General features: G+C 41.5%; 1 protein-coding gene and 1 long non-coding RNA gene across 2 annotated transcripts in view; both read right to left on the bottom strand.

Moving 5' to 3' along the window:
• The window catches only part of DNAJC3 (DnaJ heat shock protein family (Hsp40) member C3), a 69,207-nt gene extending 48,902 nt beyond the window's left edge, over window positions 1-20,305 (bottom strand). Inside the window, exons 1-2 of the mRNA XM_006733667.3 lie at window positions 20,079-20,305; window positions 1,797-1,907 (exon numbers count right to left, since the gene is read on the bottom strand). Of these exons, the coding sequence (XP_006733730.2) occupies window positions 1,797-1,907; window positions 20,079-20,160 (193 nt within the window). The 5' untranslated portion in view covers window positions 20,161-20,305. The remainder of the gene's footprint in view (window positions 1-1,796; window positions 1,908-20,078) is intronic.
• LOC145720687 (uncharacterized) lies at window positions 18,847-20,071 on the bottom strand. The gene is made up of 2 exons (XR_014143861.1): window positions 19,403-20,071; window positions 18,847-19,188 (listed from the first exon to the last, which is right to left on the bottom strand). It is a non-coding gene; the product is annotated as an uncharacterized LOC145720687 (long non-coding RNA).
• Window positions 20,306-27,342: the final 7,037 nt, after the last annotated feature.

The raw sequence follows: 27,342 nt of genomic DNA, 5'->3' as shown, positions 1-27,342 counted from the left end.
CACTGCTCTGAGCTCTGAATACACGGTAATGCTTCGCTTTCTACCTTCAGTCAATTCCAAAAATCAATTACCATGTTCTAGCTTTACTAATTTACGTCTTTCAGCGACTACAACAACATTTTATTGGGTATTTTGGGAAAGAGACATCTCAAGAATTCTTGTATGGCACTGAAGCTAAAGAAAAACAGGCAGTCATTTTAAACTACTTTAACAATATTACACGGCCCTAATGTTTCTGCTAAATGTGAGATTAAAGAAAGCAAATAATAAACTATAAAGTAGGTAGGAGGTATAAGTTTCTGCAAATATTCTTGCACTACTAGGGAAGAATCAGTATTTTTTTAAGACATGCTTTATCTAAGACAATAATGGAAATTTTTTTTCATTACTATGCTGCAGCACTGAAGACAGTTCAAATCACCAGGAAAGTGTGGCCTCAATAATGACATGGTCACATAGTATATGGTCTCTACTGAAAAGTAACTTGTGTGAATTGTTGTGCCAATTACCCACCACTTCCCAAGGTGAGCTAATTGTCAAAATGAAAAAATTTCCTAATAGAAACTTGACATAATTAAGAAAATCCTATTAACACATCAAGTCTGTTTTTTAAAAGTCTTAATTTTCAGAGACATAAAAATTATATTTCCACATACCTTACATGTGTTATTGTACCCTATTTTCAAAAAGATCTTTTTATACATTATTCTTCACCTAACCTTCACAAAGAAATCCTTTTTTGGGTAGCACAGTGAAAACTGCTAGGAATATGCAGGTCACTTGTTTAAGCCAAAATTTACTTACATAACTTGACCAATAATCATAGGATTATCAAGTGGCATAGCCAAGATTAAAATTTAGGTTTCCTATTATTCCAGAGAGCTAATAACACCAGTAATAAAAATCTGAGTTTTCAAAACAGCATGAAGAATAATATTGCCAAACCAAAATCTAATCATGTTCTGTTTACAAAGTAAATTATAAGGTGCTCGCTTCGGCAGCACATATACAAAGTAAATTATAAGAGTAGGATGATAATTTTTGTGGTGAGCAGAACTGTATCTTATTAAAAATATGCAAAAAACAAAAAAAACCCACCTCATTACCCCACAGTTAACTTGTCACTCTTAACCATCCCAAATAAAGGTGAGAATGCATAAATTTAAAAAAGGATTCAAAAAGTCCATGTCAAAAAGTCCTAGCACAAAAGTGCACGCAGTGACTCATAAGAAAATCCTTTAAGCCCTCACTTAGAACCTATTTATTGTGGCCATCTCGTTTCTCTCAATCCCAACAGACTAAAAGGTGCAAAGACAGCTGACACTACAGACAAATACAAGTGAGCAACAGAACAGCCTAAGAGATGGAGGAAGTTTGGCCAACACGGAAGAGGCAATGGACAACAGGATCCCCCAAAGGCCCCAAAGTAAAATAATTATACCAATGTTCTCAAGTCATCAAGAAAATTAAACCGTCTTCAGTGAAATCTGCTAGGAGGGCAAAAAACTATATAATACAGTGAGAAAAGCTTTCTGTCAAAATTACCTTGAATTATTCTTGGTACTTACAGTAGAAAGTCTTAAGTTACCTGGAAAATTCTCTAGTGTTAGATACATACGCATTTAAGTGTTGTGCATTTATTTTATTAATCTATTTCACCCAGAATCCTGTAAATATTTTTAAATGTTTTCCTTAAACATTAAATAATGTTTATTTTAAATGTTATCCAAAGAAGGAGCTGTTAATTATAATTCACTAGAATGGCCCCTGAGGGTTTTTGGTTCCAAGATACAAACCTACTGCAGCATGAAACTGAGATAAAGCATCAGCTAGCTGTCCAGCTGCAAGTAATTTCTTGCCCAATTCAAGATGTTTCTCAACATCTGCATTTACTCCACATTCAGCACCTAAAAACAACAACAAAAATAAGTTAACTTTCCGTGACCAAGATTTAATTCTGAAGAATAAAATGTTAAAAATACGGGGCACCTGGGTGGCTCAGTTGGTTAAGCATCTGCCTTCAGCTCGGGTCAATGATCCTAGGGTCCTGGGATCACCCTGTGTTGGGCTCCCTGCTCAGTGGGGAGTCTGCTTCTTCCTCTCCCTCTGCCCTGTGCCCCAATCGCCTGCACTCTCTCCCTGTCTCTCAAATAAATAAATAAAATCTTTAAAATATATATATAGTTATCTGCTTCAGGAATCTGCTCAGATAAGAAAAGTCACAGAAGCTAAAGAGTGACATAGAAAAGGTAACAAAAAAGCACAGTGCTTTGTTTTACAGAGTACAAGTGACCCCAAAATATACGCATTATCACCCTGGTCAATCAAAAGAATGTAACCAGTCTCCAAAATATAAGGGAAACTGCATAACACAGTAGTAGTAAAAATGTGTCAAACAACAAAATCATAATTGCTTTGTTAAACTAGAATTTCATTTTTTTAAAAGATTTTACTGATTTATTTGACAGAAAGAGAGCACAAGTAGGGGGAGTGGCAGGCAGAGGGAGAGGGACAATCAGGCTCCCCACTGAGCAGAGAGCCAGACGTGGGGGCTCGATCCCAGGATCCCGGGATCACGACCAGAACTGAAGATAGATGCTTAACCAACTGAGCCACCCAGGCTCCCTCAGAATTTCATTTTAATGAGTATATCGAGTCCACTCTAATATTCACATACTTATTGAGCATCTACAATGCACCAGGCACTATTCTAGGTATTTGGGATAAGTGAGCAAAACAAACAAAAACCTCCGCCATGCACAGCACTGGACATTATGGAGGGAGGAGACAGACTTCAGAAATACACAGATCACATAGCATGGTAGGTAAAAAGTATCATGGAAAAAGTCAAGCCATGTGAGGACATCAGGAGTGCTGGGGCTTTCAGTGTTAAACAAGGTGGTCAAGGGTGGGCCTCACTGAGAAACTGACATCTGAGCAAAGACTTACTTGAAGGAAAGTTAGGAACTCACCATGCAGATACGAAGAAAAAGAGCTTTCCAAGAAGGAGCAGCTACTGCAAGGGCCCTATGTAAGGAGCATGGCAGGTCATGTTCCAGAAACATGGTTCCAAGATACAAACCTACTGCAGCATGAAACTGAGATAGGCCAGGATGGCTACCCCAGAGCAACAGGAAGACAGTACCATAAGATGAGGTCAAGTAGAGGGCCTGACTGTGTATGGCTTTGGTTTCACTCTGGGTAAAATGGGGAGCTACTGAGGAATTTTGAGTAGAATAACATGATCTGACTGTCTACGACAATTATCAATGTGCTACCTTCTCTGCTCTGAATTCATCCATCAGTACCTGGCTTTAAAAATGGACTGGTTTTTAAGCATTTCTTCTTTACACTGAGCACAATATTACACTCTGTCACAGTAAAATGTACCAAAGGGGCATTGCAGGAAGGACGCTTTCTGGATCTTGTTGCTGTCTTTATTTTTTTCTGGCTCCTGCTGCATGGTGCAAATGGGAGGATATCCAGTGGTGCCCTAACCTAGCCATATGCCCACAGGTCCAGTCCCTCAGCAACCTGGCAGGCTTGACTGGGCACTATCTCCCAATGAGGACATCATACACTCCAGGCTGCATGCCCACAACAGCACCCCAACTTCCCATACTCACAAGCCAACCAACCCGGGCTCACCTATACCTGAGAAGGTTATTTCCTGCTTGCTCAGCTACAGTGGACCAGCTCTAGTCCCAGCAACTCAGCAAATTTTTCTATCAGCAACTTTAGGTTGCACCTATAACTTCTCTAATAAGATCTAAACCCCAGACTTGAGTAGGGGGATCCCCTCTCAGTTGGCCCTCCTTTGGGGACCATCTGTTAGTCACAGAATATCCTGTAGAGCTTTGTTTACATCTTTATAGTTATTCTCCTAACATAACTTAACAATTCTTTATATTAAACTTCCTTCTTTTAAATTACTCTGTGGTCTCTGTCTCCTGAATGGACCCAGACTTATGTACTGTTGGCACTGGGGAGTGGTCCTAGCAGACAGACCCACAAAGATAGGTTTTGAAGACTGGTTTGGTCATGCCCTTGAGCCTCTTGAGTGCAGTGCTGAGCTCACTGTCAATTAGAAATAAGATGTCAATAATCCATAGCAGGTATTAGAATCAGAATTAATCACGATACCATTTGTGGTTGACAGTAATCACATGCTAACTGGAAAACCAAGGCTGCTGCACTTGATCCCAATGACAGTAGTGAGGAAGGTAAGGACTGCGGTGGGGGGGGATTCTCTTAAGTGCACTAGAGCACTTACAGAGAGAAAGAACCTGCTAGCTTGAACCCTCAGCTCAAGTATCCCTCTGTGAGCTTCCACGGCAGCCCTAAAACAATCTCCTATTTTGGGTAGCCACAGAGCTGATCTAGCTGAAAATCAAACACAAAATTTAATTGAATGTGTATAGAAGGGTGCATATGGAAACTAAGAAGCCAAGCATTTCTCTTTTACAGTGAGTGTGATGTTAAGCTATTCAGGGTGTTAAATGGACACTGCAGAAAAAAAAAAAAATCTTCGGAACAGTCATCTCTTGGGAAAGTGAGAGAAAAGACACACTGGGAAGGGGCAAGAGAGAAACTCCCAGGGTGATGATAATGTTCTAATCTTGATAGAGGTATGGGGTACACTGGGATGTGCAATTATCAAAACTTAGCAAACAGATACTTAAAACATGGACAATTATATATAAACTTTACATCCAAAAAAGCTGTTGATGATATGCATGTTAAAGTATTTAGGGGAGGAGTGCCTAGGTGGCTCAGTCATTAAGCATCTGCCTTCGGCTCAGGTTATGATCCCAGGGTCCTGGGATGGAGGTCCGCATCGGGCTCCCTGCTCAGTGGGGAGTCTGCTTCTCCCTCCCCAACTCGCCCTGCTTGTGTTCCCTCTCTCGTTGTCTCTCTCTGTCTCTCTCTGTCAAATAAATAAATAAAATGTTTAAAAAAAAAAGTATTTAGGGGAATGAGTACTGGTATTATTTTGAAATGTATTTTTAAAAAAGAATTAATGGATGGATAGAGAAAGGCCCAGATGGATATGTGTTAAAACCAAGTATGGTATTTGTATTAATGGTAGAATCTAGGTGACGGATACAGGAATGTACACTAAAAAATTCTTTCAACTTTGTGAAATGTTTAATAATAAAAATTTAGGAAAATATATAATATAGTGTTATGATGGGGGAACACACACAGTATTGTGTAAGGACACAAGTTAGGGCACCTAACACCTACAGTTAAATAAAATTTAAAATGCAATTTCTCAGTCACACGAGTCACAGCTTAAGTGCTGGGAAGCTAGTGACAGCACAGGAAACACTGTGAACAGTACAGAACACTTCCTATCATCACAGAAAGTTCTACTGGACAACACTAAGGGGGGTTTCCGGAGGTCTCACCTGAAACCTGAAGGAAAAATGGGAATACCACCAAGGTGAAAAGGTCTTAACAGGGAAACATTCCAAACACGAAGAACACTGCATTTAAATGCCCAGAAGTAAGAGAATTAATGAGGCTTTCAGAGAAATTAAAGTCCTACATTTTGGGTAGCTCTCCTCTCCGTCATGATTTCATTATTCTGGAGTGGGTCACTTCAGGTGCTAGGTGAGTCTCATAAACAGCCGGAGGGAGAGGGAAACCATAAGGTACCTGTAACAATCATGCAGGTGACATGATGGTTATCTGACTGTGGAGCAGCCATGGAAATAGAGAAGAACAGACTGCTCAGAGAACAGAAGAGAGAAAGAAGACTACACATGGCTTACAGCAACTGGATGTGGAAGCCAAGTGAAGAAAGAACAAGAGTCCAGGATGCCCACGGCAACTATGTGAGCAACTATGTGTGCCTGCCACTTTAGTCATCAAAAGCAACTGAACTCTTTTCCTCTACTACAGCAAAGAGCTGAAAGAAATTCACTTTATCTTGCTATTTGCCCTACTAAACAAAGTAGCTTTTTCAGCTCTCAGTGTTCCTAGTTCCTGTACAGTGTCTTATTTCCTTGGGTGCCTGATGGACCCCTCCAGGCAAGGAAGAAAGGGAAGAAGGGGAGGGAACCTTAACTTGATGGCCTCAAAAACTTAGGGTCCTGAAGAGCCCTGTTTGTTTGGGGCAACAACATAAAGAGGTCTAACCCATTTAAGACTGTATGGGTAACACTTAGAGAAATTAGTTGGGAGTTTTCAATGGGCTGGGAAAGCATTTGCTTTCCCTTTTAAAATGAGAATATAGACTCTTGCTCTGAAAATTCACTATGTAATAAAGATTCAGAAACCAGTTCTATTCTGACAGGTCAGCTGTAGTTCCACCTAATTCCATACCATATCCAAAAATATAACCTGCTTTTCATAACGAAGATTACAGAAACGAATGTATTTCATTCAACAAATGATACTGAGTATGTACTATGTGTCAAACTGTGGCCATAACAGAGATGAATAGGGTGGTCTTTTCCAAAGAGACAATGAGGAGAATCCGCCAGGCTTTAGCCATTTGTGAGAATGCTCTAGGCAGCAGGGTTCCCAGCAGTGACTGCAGGAAGACAGACTACTTCTGAGCATTACACTGGCATCTCTGCAACATACTGAAGTCTTTATAGAATACATAATACGAAGAATGGGACTGACTTCCAAGTAATCTTGAAAGGAAAGTGAAAGTATAGGTGAAACAAGATCAGCCATACGTTGATAATTTTTGAAGCTGGGCAAAGTACACCATGGTACACGATATTATTCTCCCTACTTTTTAAGATTTTCCCAAACCAAGTTTTTTAAAAAATTTAAATCCCTTCAATAAAGAGAAAACCAGCAGATAAAAATCTCATACATTAAAAAAAAATGTTCTGAAGTGGACCACAGGGACTAGATCAGGACAGCCAACTGAGAACATGAGCCTATCTCCCAATGTGCTCAAATTCCAGAAATGACAGAAGTTATTTAAAGAATACATGCATAACCTTTCCAAGGGGTGGGGGGGACCTCTAAAAGAGGATGGCCATCAGAAAAACAGAAATTTTAGGAAAAAAAAACAAAAACATAGAAAGGACAGGATAGGGTTAGTGGGCAAAATCACATCCAAACACCTTCCTGAGGGAAGTGTGCCATGGAGGTGGATGCAGTTCTTTCTTTCTTTCTTTAAATTTTTATTGTTATGTTAATCCCCATACACCATCATTAGTTTTAGATGTAGTGTTCCATGATTCACTGTTTGTGCATAACACCCAGTGCTCCATGCAGAACGTGCCCTCCTCAATACCCATCACCAGGCTAACCCATCCTCCCACCCCCCTCCCCTCCAGAACCCTCAGTTTGTTTTTCAGAGTCCATCGTCTCTCATGGTTCGTCTACCCCTCCGATTTCCCCCCCTTCATTCTTCCCCTCCTGCTACATTCTTCTTCTTCTTTTTTTTTCTTTCTTAACATATATTGCATTATTTGTTTCAGAGGTACAGATCTGAGATGCAGTTCTTTGAGTGCTCCAAACTCTGATACAAGGAAAAGGAAGGAACCCTTGGATTTCCCAGCCTCCAGCCAGGCAATGAGTCTTCTCCAACAGTGAGTATTCACAGATTGGCAATGAGCAATTCTGAAATTTACAAAGATGATAAAAATCAATCTTTAAGAAACTAACACCAAATAAGAGAATTAAGGGGGAAAAAATGAGTGGGACAAACAGGAAAAAAATTTCCAAAAATGAATATAATTGACATCTTACAACTTCAAAAGATGCAGCATTCATAAAAACCAGACCAAGTATTTTTGCACTTACTGCTCTTGCAGTGGATAAAAAGACAGATAAAGCCATTTTTAAATGCCCAGACAAGCTGCCAGAGGAAAGGAGGAGGAAGACTTAATATAGACAAAGGGGTCAAATAAGTCTCCCCTGAGAAGATAATGTTTGAATTAAAAGACAATGGAGCTGGGGGGTGGGGGGAGGATCCTGAATGACAAATGCCTCCAGAAAGCCAAAATATGACCAGGCAAGGAGCACAGAGCAAGTACAAAGGGCTTAGTGTTATGATGGGGGGAACACACCTTCAAGGAATCAAAAGGAGGCTCAAGCATATTAGGAAGGACAGAGAATATAGGCAAGGTAGATCACACTGGGCCTTTCAGGCCCTGGTAAGAAGCTTACATTATTCTAAGTAAAAAGAGACATCATCAGAATGGGTTTTATCAAGGAACTATGTGATTTACATTTTAAAAAGATCCCCTCCGGGGCTGTGTGGCCACAGGGTGGAAGAGATTCAAAGCAGGCCAGGATGGAAAGAAGTGTGGGAGTGTGAACTAAGAATAGCAAGTTGCCTAACAGTATATGTACTCTGATTTTATGCTTTAAAATATATATATAGGGGTGCCTGGGTGGCTCAGTCGGTTAAGCGGCTGGCTTCGGCTCAGGTCATGATCCCAGAGTCCTGGGATCAAGCCCCGCATCGGGCTCCCTGCTCAGCAGAGAGCCTGCTTCCCCCTTTCCCTCTGCCTGCCGCTCTGCCTACTTGAGCTATCTCTGTCAAATAAATAAATTAAAAAAATAAAATAAAATAAATAAATAAAATAGATATATAACATGTAATTCTATATTAACTTTTTCCAGTAAAAATGTATTAATGTACTACTAATACAGTAAAAATTTAATAAAGTGAACTGAGGAATGTGCTTGTTGAAGATGATCCTGATTGAATAATCACTTGCAATTGAAAACTCTTAAAGAATATTTGTAAACACTACAGACATATTTTACAGTTAAGCAGGCAATTAAGAAAGAAAAGCAAAATAACCTTTCCTCCTTTCAGCGACTGTGAAGCTGGGGAGATTCCGGCCCAGATGTCATTGTCCTCCTACCCTTCGACCTTTCCCCAAAGCATCTCAATAAAATGGTTTGATCCCCCCAAAACAACAACAAAACCCTGCCTCAAATGTTTTTGTTAAACTATAGTTCAAAGGGACAGCACTGTAATCAGATACTGCAGAGAATATAGGTGAGATAGATCCTAAAACTTAAAACAGTACTTAGCCTTTATAGATTCTAAAATATTTATGAATGAAATGATGGCATGTATGATAGGTTTCAAAATAATCCATGGGTATAGATAAAATAAGATCAGTCATGAGTTGGTAATTGTTAAAGCTAGGAGATGGGTACCTGGGGGTTCATATACCATTCCCTCCTTTTGTAAATGTGTGAAATTTTCCATAATAAAATTTTATATTAAATCTCTTTAAGGGACTAGGGGTGGGGATATTAAAACAGTTAAACGGGCGCCTGGGTGGCTCAGTCGTTAAGCGTCTGCCTTCGGCTCAGGTCATGATCCCAGGGTCCTGGGATGGAGCCCCAACGTCAGGCTCCCTGCTCGGCGGGAAGCCTGCTTCTCCCTCTCCCACTCCCCCTGCTTGTGTTCCCTCTCTCGCTGTATCTCTCTCTGTCAAATAAATAAATAAAATCTTAAAAAAAAAAAAAAGTTAAAGATAGCTCATTTTCATTTTTTAAATATAATTTTTAATATGAACTATCCATCCATAAACATTTATAGTTCCTAGTGTAAAAACAAAAATCTGTGCATCACTCATGTTGAGAGAAACATGTATATGGAAACCAAGGTAAATTACAGTAGCGAATGATTAAGAATCAAGTAAGAATGATGAAAGCACTGTATATGAACTCTGGAACAATTCAGCCTATTACAGGGGGTACAAGTAATTATAGGGGCATGTTGATGGGATTCTGTGTATTCTCAAAATGCAGGGGGTAGGAAGGGGATAGTCTTCAAAATAGCATGAAGCTTTCAAACATTTCCCTATTACATTTTCTCAAAGGAAAGATCAGATCAATGCACTGAATAGAGGATTCCATTACTTCAGGAAGGAAGAAATTTGGGTATGAGCTAAACTATTAGTCAAAATGCTTTCCTTACCCTACCATGAAAATGTTTAACAGGAAAGATGTAACACAGAAAGAATTCAGAACCTATTATGTGCTACTTTCAGTATCATAATTTCACTTAATTTTCACAATGACCATAGAAAGTGAACATCTTTCATACTCTTATAACTCAGGAAACTAGGCTCCAACTCATCCTACTGGAAGACTCACAGTAACTGTCAAAACAAGATTCAATTCCAAAGCCCAGCTTTCTTTTCAGCACAGCCCATGATCCTTTCCCCTATAATCCAGGCTAGGTGCTCCACAGTTACTAAGCCCTGTATGCTTCACTCATGCAATCCATCATTTAATACAACATTTTAGCAGAATGGTTTGCAACCTCCAAGGTTGATCTGAACCTAAGCCTAGTGGGAGGCAAGAATGCATTTGCAATGTTCTTTGAACTGTTATATCAAGCTATTTCAAGATAGACATTCCTCACTGAGAGTCATTGTGGTTTCCTGCTTTCACAGTGCTTGGAAGGAACCAGAGCTCAACCCACTGGCTCTCCACCACCACCTCAAAGTGCCCTCAGAGGACCCTTCTTGGCCACCCATCACAATTATGCATTCCTCTTGCAGATGCGCCAAAACTATAACCAGGAATCAGAGACACCATCAACTGCCAGATCAACCTGGAGCTCTACGCCTCCTACGTCTACCTGTCCATGCCTTACTGCTTTGACCCCAATGGTGTGGCTTTGAAGAACTTTACCAAATATTTTCTTCACCAACCTCAAGAGAGGGAACATGCTTGAGAAAGTGAGGAAGCTGCAGACCAACAAGGTGGCCAAATCCCAAATTCTTCAGGATATCAAGAAAACAAACCATGGTTAACTGGGAGAGCTGTCTAAATGCAATGGAGTGTGCAAATGTTACACTTGGAAAAAAGCATAAATCTGTCACTACTGGAACTGCACCAACTGGTCACTGACAAAAATGACCCCTATTAATGTGACTTCATTGACATTCATTACTTGAATGAACAGGTGAAATCCATCAAAGAATGGGGACCCTGGAATCTGGTATGGCAGAGTATCTCTTTGCTAAGTGTATCCTGGGAGACAGGACAATAAGAGCTAAGCCTTAGGCTGGCTTCTCAAGGGCTGACCTCCTTGGTCACCAAGGCCAGGCATGCACGCTGGGGTGACCTTTACCTTTTCTCTAAATTGTACCAAAACATCCACTTAAAGTTATTTCATTTGTACTATTCCTTCAAATAAAATTTGGTATGCCCTCCAAAAATGTTATGTCATTCTGTCACCCCAAAAGTGAAATTACTCTTCAAACTAAATTTCTCTCACCTTCTAGGATTAAAAAAGGTATCCAGGGGGTGTCTGGGTGGCTCAGTTGTTAAGCGTCTGCCTTTGGCTCAGGTCATGATCCCAGGATCCTGGGATCGAGCCCCACATCGGGCTCCCTGCTCCGCAGGAAGCCTGCTTCTCCCTCTCCCACTCCCCCTGCTTGTGTTCCCTCTCTCGCTGTCTCTCTCTGTCAAATAAATAAATAAAATCTTTAAAAAAAAAAAAAAAAAGGTATCCAGATTTCTGTCCCTTCTGAATAAAACTCGGATCTTTATTACGTTATAATTTTATCCAATATAATTTCCATTTATATTGTGTAAGTAAATACAACCTCCTCTAAGAAAATCTTCCATGGCCTACCCCAATCATCCAGAAAGAATTATTATTCCTTCAGTGCATATTGGTCACATTTCCGTAACAGATTCTGCCACAGTGTTAAATGTTGTTGTGTAGGCTCCTTTCTCCCTGCAAGAGATGGTGTACCTCCTAACTGGGATCTCCCCCCCACCTTCCTCCAAATCCAGCCCCCATGCTGCTGCCAGAGCAATCCTTCCAAAATGCACTCCTAATAAAAATTATGCAGTATTTTCACATCACTGGCTAGATTCAGTCTAAACCTCTTCAGATCTAAAGGCAAACAAGACCCTTCATGATCAGATCCCATGATGTGGGTCCAGCCTCATCATCCCTCACTCCTCCACCTCTTACTTTACACCCCTAGACCCCTAGACCATAATGAACTGGTTGTACTTCCTTGAACAGACTATATTCTCATGCCACATCACTTTGCATTTGCTGTTCCATGAAAAGACCTTTCCCACTTTCCCCCTGGGAAATTGCTCCTCCTCCAACAGGATTCTGCCCTCAAATGCTGGCTCCTCTGTGAGACCCCCTCTAACTACTGCAGTGAGAGGGTGGGGAAAGCCCCTTCTATGTTCCTATGACATCACCACACTCACAAGTACATGACTTCACTTTGCAATACCATCTCAATATATTGACCTTCACAGTTTGCCAGCCTCTCATAACCCCCGATATCCCAATCCAGATAAAAAGTGAGTTTGAGAGAAGAAACCATCTTTTCTTCTTTATATCACCCAGTTCAATACCCTGCACAAATGTAAACTCAATATTCACTGAGTGAATGTACCTATCTTCCTTCTGACTTAAAAGTATCACAAGTCATCCGATTAATAAAATTGATGTCTGGTTTGGTTCCTCCAGCCTGGGCTCAACCACCTGAAGGTTTCCCAGGCAGCTGCAGATTTGAAACAATTCTGTCTGCAGATTATTCAACACAACCCCCTGCTGACTGGAGTAACTTTAAGTAGGAATCCCTCCAGACCCCAGAAAGTCTGTTCTTTTTTGTAGTAAAATGAATCTTTGGATGGTTCTCTAAACCACTTTTCATGAACCGGTGAATATTCAAAGGAGAACTAAATTTGAAGCCTGTACAAAAGCTTATCCCTAAACAGGTACCACACGAAACTTCTACCTTTATCAGTCCTTAAATCTACCTCTCTAAATTTTCATAAATTTCTATTTCACAAGGGTAATTATTTTATATACACCGACAGTGGCATACAATAAAATACTTAGTGTAAAAGTTTAAAAGAATAGAATCCAAGGTACATAATAACAATTATCAAATCAAACTGATACTACCAAAGATTCATAAAGACATTAATATGTAAAAAGAAAAAATTATTTGTAAGTTGTGGCTGTTTCTGTAGTATCTTAACCCTGTTTTGAGCCATGGGTACTTTTTTATTCCTTTGCCACATACTGGGAAACAGGGACAAGAGCGATCTCCTACTTTCTAAGAGATAAAGCAACCAAACATCATGCCTAATCGGCATTAAACAATAAGTTTCTCCTTAGATGCGCATAACCATAGGTCAGCAAAATATACAGGAAGTGTAAGGAAAAAGGTAGAGTAGCTAAGTCTTTTTATGAAGTTAGCATTAGAATCATCACATTTTGGCAAGCAAGAAATAAAGAATTTTAAGAAATGTAAAGTTGAGGGACACCTGGGTGGCTCAGTCGGTTAAGTGTCTGCCTTCGGCATGGGTCATGATCCCAGGATCCTGGGATTGAGTCCGCACTGGGCTCCCTGCTCAGTGGGGAGCCTCCTTCTCCCTCTGCCTCTGCTGCTTGCCCTGTTTGTGCTCTCTCTCTCTGGCATATAAATAAATAAAATCTTAAAAAAAAAAAAAAGAAATGTAAAGATGAGGGGTTAAGAATATGACGTGGTGAGAGTCACAATCAAGAGTTGAAGAACAAGAATGAAAAAGGCAAGAACTAGTGGCCAAATTACTAAGGTTCAAGCTAAGGCCAAGTGACACAGCAGGTAGCAAGCCCAGTGTGGTTATTCAGATTGGAGCACTCAGAATGTGAAGGACAAGAGGGGCTCCTGGCTGGCTCAGTCAGTAGAATGTGTGACTCTTGATCTGGGGTTGTGGGTTCGAGCCCCATGTTGGGTGCAGAGATTACTAAAAGTAAAATCTTAAAAAAAAAAAAAAGAAAGAACGTGATGGATGAGGAAAACGCAAAGGTCATCCTACAAAGGCACATGAGGCAAAAAAGACAAAATACTGTTTGAAAGAGATCTAATCTGAATCCAAGATTCAAGCAAGATGGGGTAGAGTCTGAAAGAAGTCTCATGGCAAAAACACAGAAAAAGTGGAAATTGGCCACAGAAAGACAGAGCAAGAAGTGCAACTAAGCGTAACTAAGGACCGATGACATTAACAGTTTCAATAAAAATACACTGAGCTGGAAACCCTAAGCATCTCTTTCCAGTCACTATGACCCAAAAAGTGGTTGAGCCAAATTGAAAGGAAGAAAAGACTGAGTAGTTGTGTGGTACATCTGAACTAAATGCACTAAAAGCTTCCTAGGTGAACTAGGAAAATAAAATCTGTTATAACCAGGTTTGCTCAATTTCAATGGACATTATTTGTCTTTGCTTCAATTAACTGTGAACACAAACGTTTTGACAGTACCCCCTGAGTTTCAACTTAGAAAATAAGTTTAGAAGAGTTCATGCAAAAAAAAAAAAAAACAGCTTAAATAGTCAACTTCACTCACCCATTTAAAAAATATTTATTGCACATCTACCTCATGTCAATGTGTTTCAGGTAGAGACAAGAGCCCTTTCCACAAAGCTCATATTCTAGAGAGAACAGGCAGGAAAGAAAAGTAAATGAGATAATTCAGACGATGTGAAGTTTTATGAAGTAAATTCAAAAAGGTAAACAGAAACTATTAACTGAAGAAGAGAGTCCTTTTTACATAGTGTGTCAGGATAGGCCTCTCTGAAATATGAATGTTCATTTGAAGACCTCATGTGAAGCTTTCCAGACGGTGGGGACAGCAAGAATCAGTCAGAAATTAGGTTGGCATTTGGAAGTAAAAGAAGTTGGTGTGGGGGCACCTGGATGGCTCAGCCGGTTAAGCATCCGACTCTTGATTTTGGCTCTTGTCATGATCTTGGGGTCGTGAGACTGAGCCCTGCAAAAGGTTCCGTGCTGGGCATGGAGCCTGCTTGAAATTCTCTCTCTCCCTCTCTCTCTGCCCCTCCCCAACCCACCCACACCACCCCTGCTCTCTCCCTCTAATAATATTATTATATATAATAATAATAATAAATTAAAGAAGTTGGTGTGGTGGGAGCCTAATGATGAGGGGAAGATTAAGATAAGAGGTGTAAGTAAGTAGGAGTCAGACAGTAAGGCTTTGCAGTTATCAGTGCAGTAACCTGTTGAAGAGAGAACAGAAGATGAGGAAATAGAGACTATAAGCAACTCTTCAAAGTCCTACTGTCTAAAGAAGTGAAGACACAGTTCAGTAGCTGAAGGGCACATGACATCCAAGAACAGTTTAGGATGGAAACACTACAACACGTTGGAGTGCTGATGTCAAAGATCCCACAGAGAGAAACAAAGTGATGACACAGGAGAGACACGAGAACTACAGGAGCAGTACTTTCAGAAGATGAGAGGAAATGGAATCCGGGGCCTAAGTATAGGAATTGGATTTTGCCAGGAATAGAGATACTTTAGCCATTTTATTATTTTTTTTAAAGATTTAATTTATTTATTCATGACAGACAGAGAGAGAGAGAGAGGCAGAGGGAGAAGCAGGCTCCCGAGGAGCAGGGAGCCCGATCCGGGACTCGATCCCAGGACCCTGAGATCATGACCTGAGCCGAAGGCAGACGCTTAACCATCTGAGCCACCCAGGTGCCCACTTTAGCCATTTTAATATAAGAAAAGTAGCAGACTTGGTATAAATATAGGTAGGCTAGTGACTTTAGTGGAAGAAAGAAAAGGAAACTGCCCTGTGGTGGCTTTCATTTTCTCAAATAAAGACAAGGTCTAAAAGAATGAGGTACAGAGGGAGGAAAGGGGGGTTACATTGGAGATTTAAGGAAAAGAAAAGGTCTGAAATGCTGCTTTTCAGGAATGGACATACTAGGGAATTGTAGGAATGCTGGCAATATTGAGTGTGCATTTGAAATTGAGATTATATGCTTACAGTGAGACCAGTCAGCAAGGTTATTTCCATTTTTCTCCAGCCATGTTCAACTCTGAGATACAACAAACAAGCTGGTCAATTTGGGTTTCAGAGGTGTCAAATTCTGCCACATGAGTAAAACAAAAGAATACAGGGGCAAGGAAACTAAAAGATTTTTGCAATGATGTGACTATAAGGTGGACCAATAAATCTAAACTGAGAAAAGAGGGAAGAGGACATGCATACTTCACAAAGCATGTCTTATACCCTCAAGTTGTCTATAAACTCAATGGCAAAACCATGAGTTCTATACTTATCTCACCAGAAAGCACTATAGAGTAAGCCTCCGCTGATTCCCATATTCCAGAACTCCAAATGACACAAACTTATCAGATGTACAAAACAAGAAATAAACAAGTTTTTTTAAAAACCAGCTTTCTAAAGATCTTGAAAGAAAAATAAATCTACAGTTGAAATGTCTTAGTTCTAAAGAGCAGGTGACTGGGTTCCCATGATATTTCCATATAAACAAAGATAAACTGCTGGACATTAATCAAAAGAAAACCATGACAAAAGAAATTAAACTTAAACACAATTAATTCACTTCATATGAGAAAATAAAGCCTAATAATTACTGCAGGGAATCCCATCTCAGAACAACCACCCCTGTCCCACAGAAAAAATTTTACTGCATTTCAGGCCCTTGCTCAGCAAATGCTAGCTAGTCAAGTGAACTGGAACTTTTACACTATTATCTATAACCTATCACATTAAAAGAACTCTAGAAGCTATGTGACCATCTACTAAAATACTCAGTGTGTGTAAATTACTGAAAGTCATTCATTTTCCCTACTTTATGTTTCTTTACAAATTTAAATAATGCCAGAAAATCCTAGAGAAACAAAGCATACTTTAAGTAGGTTAAATGAATATAAAAATTTCAGTATCATTTATACCTACAGATTTCCAACTATTCTTTACCTACGGCCAAAGAAATGGTTTAGTTGGGTCAGTTCAGTGAAATAAAGAAAAATTGGGTCCAGGAAGCATGTTAAGGAACAAAAAAAGATAAAAGGCTGTGTTCCTACTCAAGGCACCACACAGAACAAACCATTAGCAAAGAATTAAAATAGCTATGTTATCTGTAACATGAGAATACTAGATACTACTAAAGTTTTCTTTCTGCTCCAAAAATTCTATTCCTAACCTAGTGCTTTGGACTTCTTTCAAAGGCCTTTTTGAAAAAGAGTGCTAAAAGATGTAATCTTTCAATTCATAAGACTATTACATAGTCTCTTTCTTTGGATCACAATTAACAGAAAAGCCTGGAGGGGGGGTACAAAGACGAATATTTTTAAATCAGAAAAAAACTAGGCCAACTAAGCTAATTACTGGTGACCCTCTCTGTCGCATGCAACTCTGTGTTTCACACTCACTATTCTCACACCCTTCTCCTTCACTTCCTCTCCCTCTGAACCTCAGACCTATATCCCCCTGGAGGACTCTGAGGTTCCTGAAACCAAACATAACTTATTCTGGAAAACAGGAGTTAACAGTTTGTCAATGCAGGTCAAAGGTTCTTTCTTACCTTTATATCCTCATCACCAAATTTAGTGTCTAGTACATGCAGACACCTAACTTTACTCCTCTATATGAATTATTAGACCAGTGATTCTCACCAGTGATTACTTTTTAGAAATGTGAAATTTCAGGTCCCACCCAGACCTACTGAATCAGAAATGCTGAGAGGGGGACCCAGCACTCTGCTTTTAAAAGCCCTTCAGTTAAGATTCTGATACACACTCAAGTTTGAGAACCGATGTATTAACATGACAAGAAATCATCTCATTACCCCAGTGGCAAACAAACCAAAAAAAAAAAAAAAAAAAGCTGATTTCTCTCAGCTGCCACCACTTACAAATGCTGGGGCCCACATGATACACAAGATGAACTTCAGAGTCAAATAACTGAGTTTAATTTATGGTTCTTGGATTTAACAGCTCTGTGACATTATAGCTAAAGTTCCCTCATCTGTAAAGTAGAAATAGTATCACATACCTCCATGAATGAGAGATCACTTATAGAAGGACGCCTGGATGGGGCGCCTGGGTGGCTCAATTGTTAAGCATCTGCCTTCAGCTCAGGTCATGATCCCTGGGTCCTGGGATCGAGCCCCACATCGGGCTCCCTGCTCCGCGGGAAGCCTGCTTCTCCCTCTCCCACTCCCCCTGCTTGTGTTCCCTCTCTCGCTGTATCTCTCTCTGTCAAATAAATAAAATCTTTAAAAAAGAAAGAAGGCTGGCACACAGAAGACCTTTAATGAATTTAAGATCTTTTCCCTTTTTTTCCTACTACCTGTACCAAGTCTCTGCTACTTCATACAGGCAATGCTCCTCAAGAACAGCACTCTGGCACTCCTCTGAGAATGCCCTCTACACAGAAAAACTCTCTAATGAAGTTTTTCTTATGGAAAATACTCTAGGAAGGAAATGAAGTACTGAGTCCTACAGAACAGCCATTCCAAAAAGGTAGTCCAAAAGCTAGTAGGAAAAGCAAATCATATAAAAGTGTGCGCTTTCATAACTTAAAAAGCATAAAACAGAACATAGGCAACTTTCTCTTAAGTGGTCAAAATAAATCACCAGTAGTAACTGGACAAAATGTGACATTTGGGGGGGGGGCGGTGTTAACATTAGAAAATGCAAGAGAACTGGAATACATGACCCATATTAAAGTGGTCCGGGCATTCAAAGTTCAATTCCCTAGATTGTCTAGGGCAACCTAGACAATTTCTTTGTCCCAATGTTGTCACGATTCTATGTTCTGATATGGGGTCACCAGGAGAACAACGTTAACACTGCCATGAATGGGACCTAAAATGTGGAGAGTGTATTACTTTTTTTTTTTTTTTAAAGATTTTATTTATTTATTCATGAGAGACACACAGGGAGAGAGGCAGAGGGAGAAGCAGGCTCCCAAGGAGCAGGGAGCCTGATGCGGAACTCGATCCCAGGACCCTGAGATCGTGACCTGAGCCGAAGGCAGATGCCTAACCATCTGAGCCACCCAGGCGCCCTACTTTTTTTTTAAGTTGAGAATTTTGAGGGGATTTTACCATAAACAATTCCCAACTGTGGTTCCTCAGTCCCTCCAAATCTAACATTAAGTCTCATATTGAAATATGTGACCCCCTTGACTAGCCTTTTTCATAGGAATGAAAGCAGATCAGTGCATGTGATAGGACATTACACTCGAATATTTCTTGCAGTCACCAGGCTGGAAGCATTAGTTCAATTGGCACCTTCAGCTTTAATTCTTACTGCTCCCGCTGACATCTATGATGGGACAGCCCTTTGCTTTTGCTATTCTGTTAGAGTAGCCAACAATCCAATCTGTAGGACTCAAGCGCAATTTAAGCGTTCCGTACCTTTTAAGGGGACCTTTTTTTTTTTTTTTTTTAAAGATTTTATTTATTTGACAGAGAAAGACACAGCGAGAGAGGGAACACAAGCAGGGGGAGTGGGAGAGGGAGAAGCAGACTCCCTGCCGAGCAGGGAGCCCGATGCGGGACTCGATCCAGGGACTCCAGGATCATGACCTGAGCCGAAGGCAGTCGCTTAACCAACTGAGCCACCCAGGCGCCCCTAAGGGGACCTTTTTTCAGAGAACTCGGAAAAGGAAAGCCAGCGGTAAGTTGAAGGGCACCATGCCGGGAGTAGTTAAACCACAAACTTCGTGCCTTGCCCTCCGGGAGCTTGGAATTCCAGCACCCGCTCCTTAACGCACCAACCTAACAACTTATATCCACGACACACAGTGGATGCGAGGGTTACTCAACTTTGAACAGTCAACACTGTCCCCTCCACTAAGCGCAGTCGGACACACTCCCCCCCCCCCCGGAACTCCAAAGCGAAAGAGACCTCCCCTTCGGCCACCTTTACTGCCTCCTCCCAGCACCACCGACCAAGTGTCCCCAGAGGGTCCCAAGCGAGGCCGGGACCCGACGGCTGCTCCGGTCTCCGCGTCCCGGGACACTCAGGAGTCGCTGCCGGATGCCCCGCTCCCCCGCACCCCCTCGACCTCCTTCGGCCCCGCTCCTCACTCCGAACCCGTCCGTCCCCGCCGGGCGGCCCGCCGGTCCCACCACCTCTTCCCCAGACAAACCCGGAATAGGGTGCCGGCCCCCGCCCAGGGGCGGTCTCAGGCCCAGCCGGGCCGCGCGGACTCCCCGGCTCCCGCCCCGAGACTCGCGCCCGGATGCAGGCGGGGAAGCGCCAGGGGGCCTGGCCCGGGCGCCCACCTCCCCCGGCCAGGGCAGGACAGGACTCACCTTCGTACTGCAGGTCCACCAGGACCAGCAGGAAGGGGAACACCGAGCCCAGCCGGCTGGTCACAGAGCCGGGGGCCACCATGTCCGAGGGCGCGGGCGGCGAGGACGAGAGAGGGTGCGGGGCCCACGAGCCCCGCCGGCGCTCAGGCTGCAGCTGCGCCCGCCCGCCGTCCGCTCTCGCTCAGGCCTAAGCGGCAGCTGGCGCCCACCGGAGGAAGGCAGCGGTGGGCGGAGCCCGGGCGACGCTACGCCCCGAGCGCAGCTGCCGCCCAATCGCCTTCTTCCCGGCTGCTCTCCTACTGGGCTCGCCGGGGTCGTGGTTCGCGTTGATAGGCTGCGGGGGCCGCCGCCCCGCCCCATCTCTGATAGGACAACGTGGAAGCACGAGACGAGGCTGCGTCCGCTGGTCGTGGAGCTGTCAGGGAGCTCCAAACGGCCGTGGCGGGTCGGAGGGAGGCGGCCGCGGGGCGTCTGTGTGGCGGCCGCCGAGTCCGCATGCGCAACCCGCGGATGCCTTTTCGGGTCGCTCCCGGAGCTGGTAGGTTAGCGAGGAGGAGGTTTTCCGGTGTGCTGTTTAGAGAGGAAGGTGAAGCCGCCGCGTCCGCGAATAAAGAGCCAAGCGTCGTCCCAGGAAGCCCGAGCGCCTGGAGTGGAGGTCTCGGAATGGACCGGTGAACAGCACGCTTCACAGAGCCTGCTACCGCCAAGCCGAGCGTCTCGGAAGGAGCACAGCCTCCTCTGAAGAGTGCGCGAGAAACGGTCAGAGGCCGGAGCTCTGTAGAGTAGGAGGAGCTGATGGAGGTTGAAGCAGGTCAGGGACAGCCGAGAAGGATCTTAGTGACCTGAGGCCCGGAAGAATGGCTTGGAAGCCTGGAACACCCCTCCCCACCACTGGCCAGCGTGCCCAGGAAAGAGAGCAATTCTGGAAGATTCTGCGAAGAAGAAACCAGGAGGCACAGCAGCTAAGAGAGCAAGGGGCTCTGGGGACTGTAGCGCACGTCAACGGGGGGCTGGGAGGGGGGGGCGGCAGGAGAGTCCTGTTAGAACGGATCTTGCATCTTGTGTTCATCAGAGGAAACTCAACAAGAGAGATAGAAACTTGAACAAGATAAGACTCAAGTTACTCAATTTAGCGTTAAGTTTGTTGAAGGCCATTTCCTCCGGTGTCCCCAGCACAATCCGAAGTGCATGCTCTACACCAGTGATGTTTTAGCTGGAGTAAAAGAGTAATGCTTTTCTGTGTTTATTGTCAAATGCAAACTTATTAGTTTACCAATAAGTATAAAAATATTCATGTAATATTTATGATAAATACATGAATCTTTGGGCAGTTGGAATGAATAATTGATTTTTTGCAAACTGCTCTGTGTCCACCCCCCATGTTCATTGCACCATTACTTAAAATAGCCAAGACATGGAAACAACCTAAGTGTCCATTAAGAGATGAATGGATAAAGAAAATGTGGCATGCATGCACATACATGTGCACACACACACAGAGGACTATTATTTAGCCCTAAAAAGTAGGAAATCTTGCCATTTGCAACAACGTGTATGGACCTTGTGTGCATTATGCTAAGTGAAATAAGTCAGAGAAAGATAAATACTGTATTATCTCACTTATATGTGGAATCTAAAAAAAAACTCATGGATATAGAGAAGGAATTGGTGGTTGCCAAAGTGGGGAAGGGAGAAATGGGTGAAGGTGATCAAAAAGTTCAAACAAACATCCAGTTGTAAGTCCTGTGGATATAATGTACAACATGGAGACTATAGTTAATAATACTATATTGTATATTTGAAAGTTGCTAAAGGAACCGATTTTTTTTTTAAGATTTTATATATTTATTTGAGAGACAGAGTGAGAGCACAAGCAGGGGGAGGGGCAAAGGAAGCCAGAGAAGCAGGCTCCTGGCGGAGCAGGGAGCCAGATGGGGGGCTCGTCAAACGACCCTGAGATCATGACCTGAACCAAAGGCAGACATCCAACCAACTGAACCACCGAGGCACCCCTAAAGGAATGGATCTTAAAAGTCCTCATCATGAGAAAAAAAGTGTAACTATGTGGTGATAGGTGTTAACTAAACTTATAATCGTTTTGCAATGTGTACATATATCAAATCATTGTACACCTACAACTAATACAATGTTATATGTCAGTTATATCTCAATAAAAAATTTAAAAACAGAGAAAGCTCTATTTCTTCTGATTTGATTATATGAAATCAATGATAATACAATATGTTTTTTTTAAGATTTTATTTATTTATTTGACAGACATAGCGAGACACAGCGAGAGAGGGAACACAAGCAGGGGGAGTGGGAGAAGGAGAAGTAGGCTTCCCGCTGAGCAGGGAGCCTGACGCAGGGCTCAATCCCAGGACCCTGAGATCATGACCTAAGCCAAAGACAGACACTTAACAACTGAGCCACCCAGGCGCCCCAATACAATATGTTTTATATGCAATGCAACTCTTCAAAACAAACTTTCTAAATTAAGTGAAATTCTAATAGTCAATGTCTTTAAAAAGGTTTCTTGTGAAATTCTTATAACACAAATCATAGAGCTTTATTATTTTCCAGATCTCATATCTAAGTTATATCCTTACATCTAAATCCGAGCATAGAAAAATTGTATTAAATGTAAATGTTATAAACAAAATAATTAAATGACAGATAATGTCAAAATGGATAATAAAAGAAATAACATGAATCAATTATAAGCTGTCTACATGGTATGATGAACCTCACTTTATGGTCAATTGATTTCAACAAGGATGCCAAGATAATTCAATGGGGCAAAGGTAGTCACTTCAACAAATGATGCTGGGACAACTCTATATCCATGTGCAAAAGAATGAAGTTGGACCCTTTCCTTAGACCACACACAAAAACTAACTCAAGTTGGATCATAGACCTAAATGTAAAATCTAAAACTATATAACTCATATAAGAGTAGTAAATCTTCATATTCTTGGGGTAGATAAAGGCTTCTTAGATACAACATCAAAAGTACACACACAGAGGAAAAATTAAAGTGGATTTCATAAAAATTTAAAATTTTTGTGCCCCGAAGGACACCATCAAGAAAATGGAAAGACAATACACAGAATGGGAGAAAAAAATGCAAATCATATATTTGATAAGGGACTTGTATCCAGATGGTGTGTGTGTGTGTGTGTGTGTGTGTGTATGACTCAAGAATAAAAAGACAACCCAATTAAAAAATGAGCAAAGAATCTGAATAGGCATTTTTCCAAAGAATATATATAAATGACCAATAAGTACATGGAAAGATACTCCATATCATTAGCCATTAGGGATATGCAATTCAAAACCACAATGAGATGCCACTTCATACCCACCTTGATGGCTATAATCAAGATGAGCAATAGCAAGAGTTGGTGAGGATATGGAGAAATGGGAACTCTCACATATTGCTATTGGGATGTAAAATGGCACAGCCACTTTAGAAAACAAACATCAAAGTGTTAAATATAGAATTACTATATGACCCAGAAATTCATCTCCAGTTAAGAGAATTGAAAACATGTTCACACAAAATCTTGCTACACAGACGTTCCTAGCTATTATATGTTCATAATAGTCAAAGGAGAAACAACTCAGGTGTCTATCAACAAGAGAGTGCATAAACTGTGTTAGATCCATACAATAAAATATTATTTGACTATAAAAAAGGAATAAAGTGGGGCACCTAGGTGACTCAGTCGGTTAAGCATCTGCCTTTGGCTCAGGTCATGATCCCCGGGGTCCAGGGATTGAGCCCTTTGTTGGGCTTCCTACTCAGCAGGGATCTGCTTCTCCCTCACCCTTTGCCCCTCCCCCCACTTGTGCTGGGGGTGGGGAGCTCTCTCTTGTTCTTTCTCAAATAAAATCTTTTTTAAGGGTGCCTGGGTGGCTCAGTCGTTAAGTGTCTGCCTTCAGCTCAGGTCATGATCCCGGGGTCCTGGGATCGAGCCCCACATTGGGCTTCGTGCTCCGCAGGAAGCCTGCTTCTCCCTCTCTTGCTCCCCCTGCTTGTGTTCCCTCTCTCGCTGTGTCCCTCTCCGTCAAATAAATAAATAAAATCTTTAAAAAAAAAAATCTTTTAAAAAATATTTATTTATTTGACAGAGAGAGATAGCAAGAGCAAGAACGCAAGCAGGGGGAGCGGGAGAGGGAGAAGCAGGCTTCCCGCCGATCAGGGAGCCCAATGTGGGGCTTGATCCCAGGACCCCGGGATCATGACCTGAGCCGAAGGCAGACACCTAAGAACTGAACCACCCAGGTGCCCCTCAAATAAAATCTCTTTTTTAAAAAAAGAAATAAAGTACTGATACATGCTAAAACATGAATGAACTTTGAAGAAGATTATGGTAAGTGAAAGAAACTGGTCACAAAAGTGTATGCTTCCATTTATGTGAAATAACCAGGATAGGTAAATCTATACGGGCAAGAAGGTTAGTGGTATTCGGGGCTGGGAGTAAGGAAGAATAGGGAGTGACTACTAACGTGTATAGGGTTTCTTTTGAGAGTAACGAAAATATTCTTACATTAGGTAGTGGTAATGGTTGCACATATCTATGAATATACTTAAAAATATTTAATTGTACACTTTAAATGGGTAAATTATGTCAATTATAACTCAATAGAGTTCTTTTAAAAAAAAAAAAAAGTAATGGGGGCGCCTGGGTGGCTCAGTTGGTTGAGCTTCTGCCTTCGGCTCAGGTCATGATCCTGGAGTCCCAGGATAGAGTCCCGCATCAGGCTCCCTGCTCGGCAGGGAGTCTGCTTCTCCCTCTGACCCTCCCCCCTCTCATGTGCTCTCTCTCTCTCTCTCATTCTCTCTCTCAAATAATTAAATAAAATCTTTAAAAAAATAAAAAATAAAAAAAAGTAATGGGATGGAGGGGCCCACGGGTGGCTCAGTAGGTTAAGTGTCTGACTCTTGATTTCAGCTCAGGTCATGATCTCAGGGTTGTGAGATGAAGCACCGCATCAGACTCTATGCTGAGTGTGGAGCCCACATGGGATTCTCTTTCTCCCTCTCCCTCTGTCCCTCCTACCTCTGCTCACGTGTGTGCACTCTCTCTCTCCTAAAAAAAAAAAAAAGTAAAGAGATGGAAAAAATATTTATCATTCAGACACTAATCAAAAGAACCCTGGAGTGGATATCCAAACTAGCTGGGGCGCCTGGGTGGCTCAGTCATTAGGCGTCTGCCTTCGGCTCAGGTCATGATCCCAGGGTCCTGGGATCGAGCCCCACATCGGGCTCCCTGCTCCGTGGGAAGCCTGCTTCTCCCTCTCCCACTCCCCCTGCTTGTGTTCCCTCTCTCGCTGTGTCTCTCTCTGTCAAATAAATAAATAAAATATTAAATAAATAAATAAATAAAGTAGTCAAACCTATAGAACCAAAGTAGAATTGGGATCTCTGGGGGCTTGGGGGAAGAAGAAATGGGGAGCTATTGTTTCAATTTTACATTATGATAAAGTTCTATTGCACAACAATGTGAATATACTTATACTACTGAACTGTATGCTTAAAAGTGGTTAATGTGGCTAATTTTGCTATGCATTTTTTACCACAATTTTTAAAAATGTACTAAATCTCTGTACAGCTGTGGAAAAACACATTAAAAAAAGAAAGAATGCTAGAATGACTGATTAATATCAAACAAAATAGAATTCAAAGAAAAACAAAATTACCAGGGATAAAGAGGGACATTACATAATAATAAAAGGGTCGATTCAATGAGAAGATTATCTTTTTAAGTGCACATGGAATATTCACCAAGATAAACCATATCCTACATCATAAAACAAACCTTAACTAATTTAAAATAATTGCAATTATAAAAGTCACCAGAGGGGCCTCCTGGTGGGGGGCGGGGGGCCTTGCCAGGAGGACGAGGGCCACAGCTGGGTACCACATTGAGATGGAGAAAAGAATCTCGAATCCACCTGGGAAAAGCCCCTGGATGTTTACTTGTGAAAGGCCCAGGACTAAGTTCTCCCCCACTTATGGGAATGAAAATCTCTGTCATGAACTGTTGGTTCTGTTGCTATGTTCACAGATTTTGAAGACCCTTATAACAGTTCAATTTATACCTGTTACATGTGGCCTTGATGAGTGCTTCCTGAGCTGAGTTGTGTAACATTGGATACAACTGCTCCAATTCTCAAATTTGGTTACTATTTATATTTAACATTTCTCTTTGTCACCTTGCTTTTATATTTAGCTCCATTCTAAGCAATAAAATGTTACAGGTATGCCATGCTCATTTTATTGCATACCTTAAATACCTATTTATACCTGTTAAAATAAAAGGTCTGATCTTTAGGCTAAAGTCCTCTTCTACATTGATACACACCTAACAAAAGAGCTTCAAAATACATGAAGCAAAATACTAGCAGATCTGAAAGGCAAAAGAAACAAATTCACAATTTTAGTTGGAGACATCAACATTCCTCTCTCAGTAATAACTAGAATGAGGAGACAGAAAATCAGCAGGGAAAATCAATAGAATTGTTCATCAACCAACTGAATATAATCAACATTTATAGAACACTCTACCAAATACACATTCTTTCTAAGTGCACATGGAACATTCACCAAGATAAACAATATCCTACATCATAAAACAAACCTTAACCAATTTAAAATAATTGCAATTATAAAAGAACTTAAATTATATAAAGTATGTTCTCTGACCATGTTACAATGAACCTAGAAATCAATAACAGAAAGGTAAGAGGAAAAATCTCCAAATACTTGAAAACAACACACTTCTAAGTAACCCATGGGCCAAAAGGGAAGTCTTGAGGGAAATTACAAAATATCAGAACTGAATAAAAATGAAAATACAACATACCAAAATTTCTGGGGCACAGTCAAAGCACACAGATTCCAACATACTTCCTGTGAAACTCCCTACAAGGCAAATCCTGTACAACCCTCTACAAGTAGTGAATACCGTAATAACGTAGCCAACGTCTTGTGGTTGCCCAGGCATGGAAAGAAAAATAGAGCTTGAATCCAAAAGTGACAGATGCCATTTACATTTCCATTGGCCATAATTAGTGACATGACTCCACATAACTTCAAAGGCACTAGGGAGTCTGTTGGGGCACCCCCGATAGTCAATAAGCCCTGATACATCTGTTTCAGTGAGCAAGGACAGTAACAGAGTTACCAGGTAGCAGGTTTTATACCCAAGATGGTAATGGTGAAGATGGAAAGAAATGGTAGGATTTGGAAAGTATC

The sequence above is a fragment of the Leptonychotes weddellii genome, chromosome 3, assembly GCF_054177405.1.
Source record: "Leptonychotes weddellii isolate Sample4059 chromosome 3, ASM5417740v2, whole genome shotgun sequence".
NCBI classification, from domain to species: domain Eukaryota; kingdom Metazoa; phylum Chordata; class Mammalia; order Carnivora; family Phocidae; genus Leptonychotes; species Leptonychotes weddellii.
The sequence above is the reverse complement of the archived record's forward strand: the minus strand, read 5'-3'. Positions and strand labels throughout refer to the sequence as shown.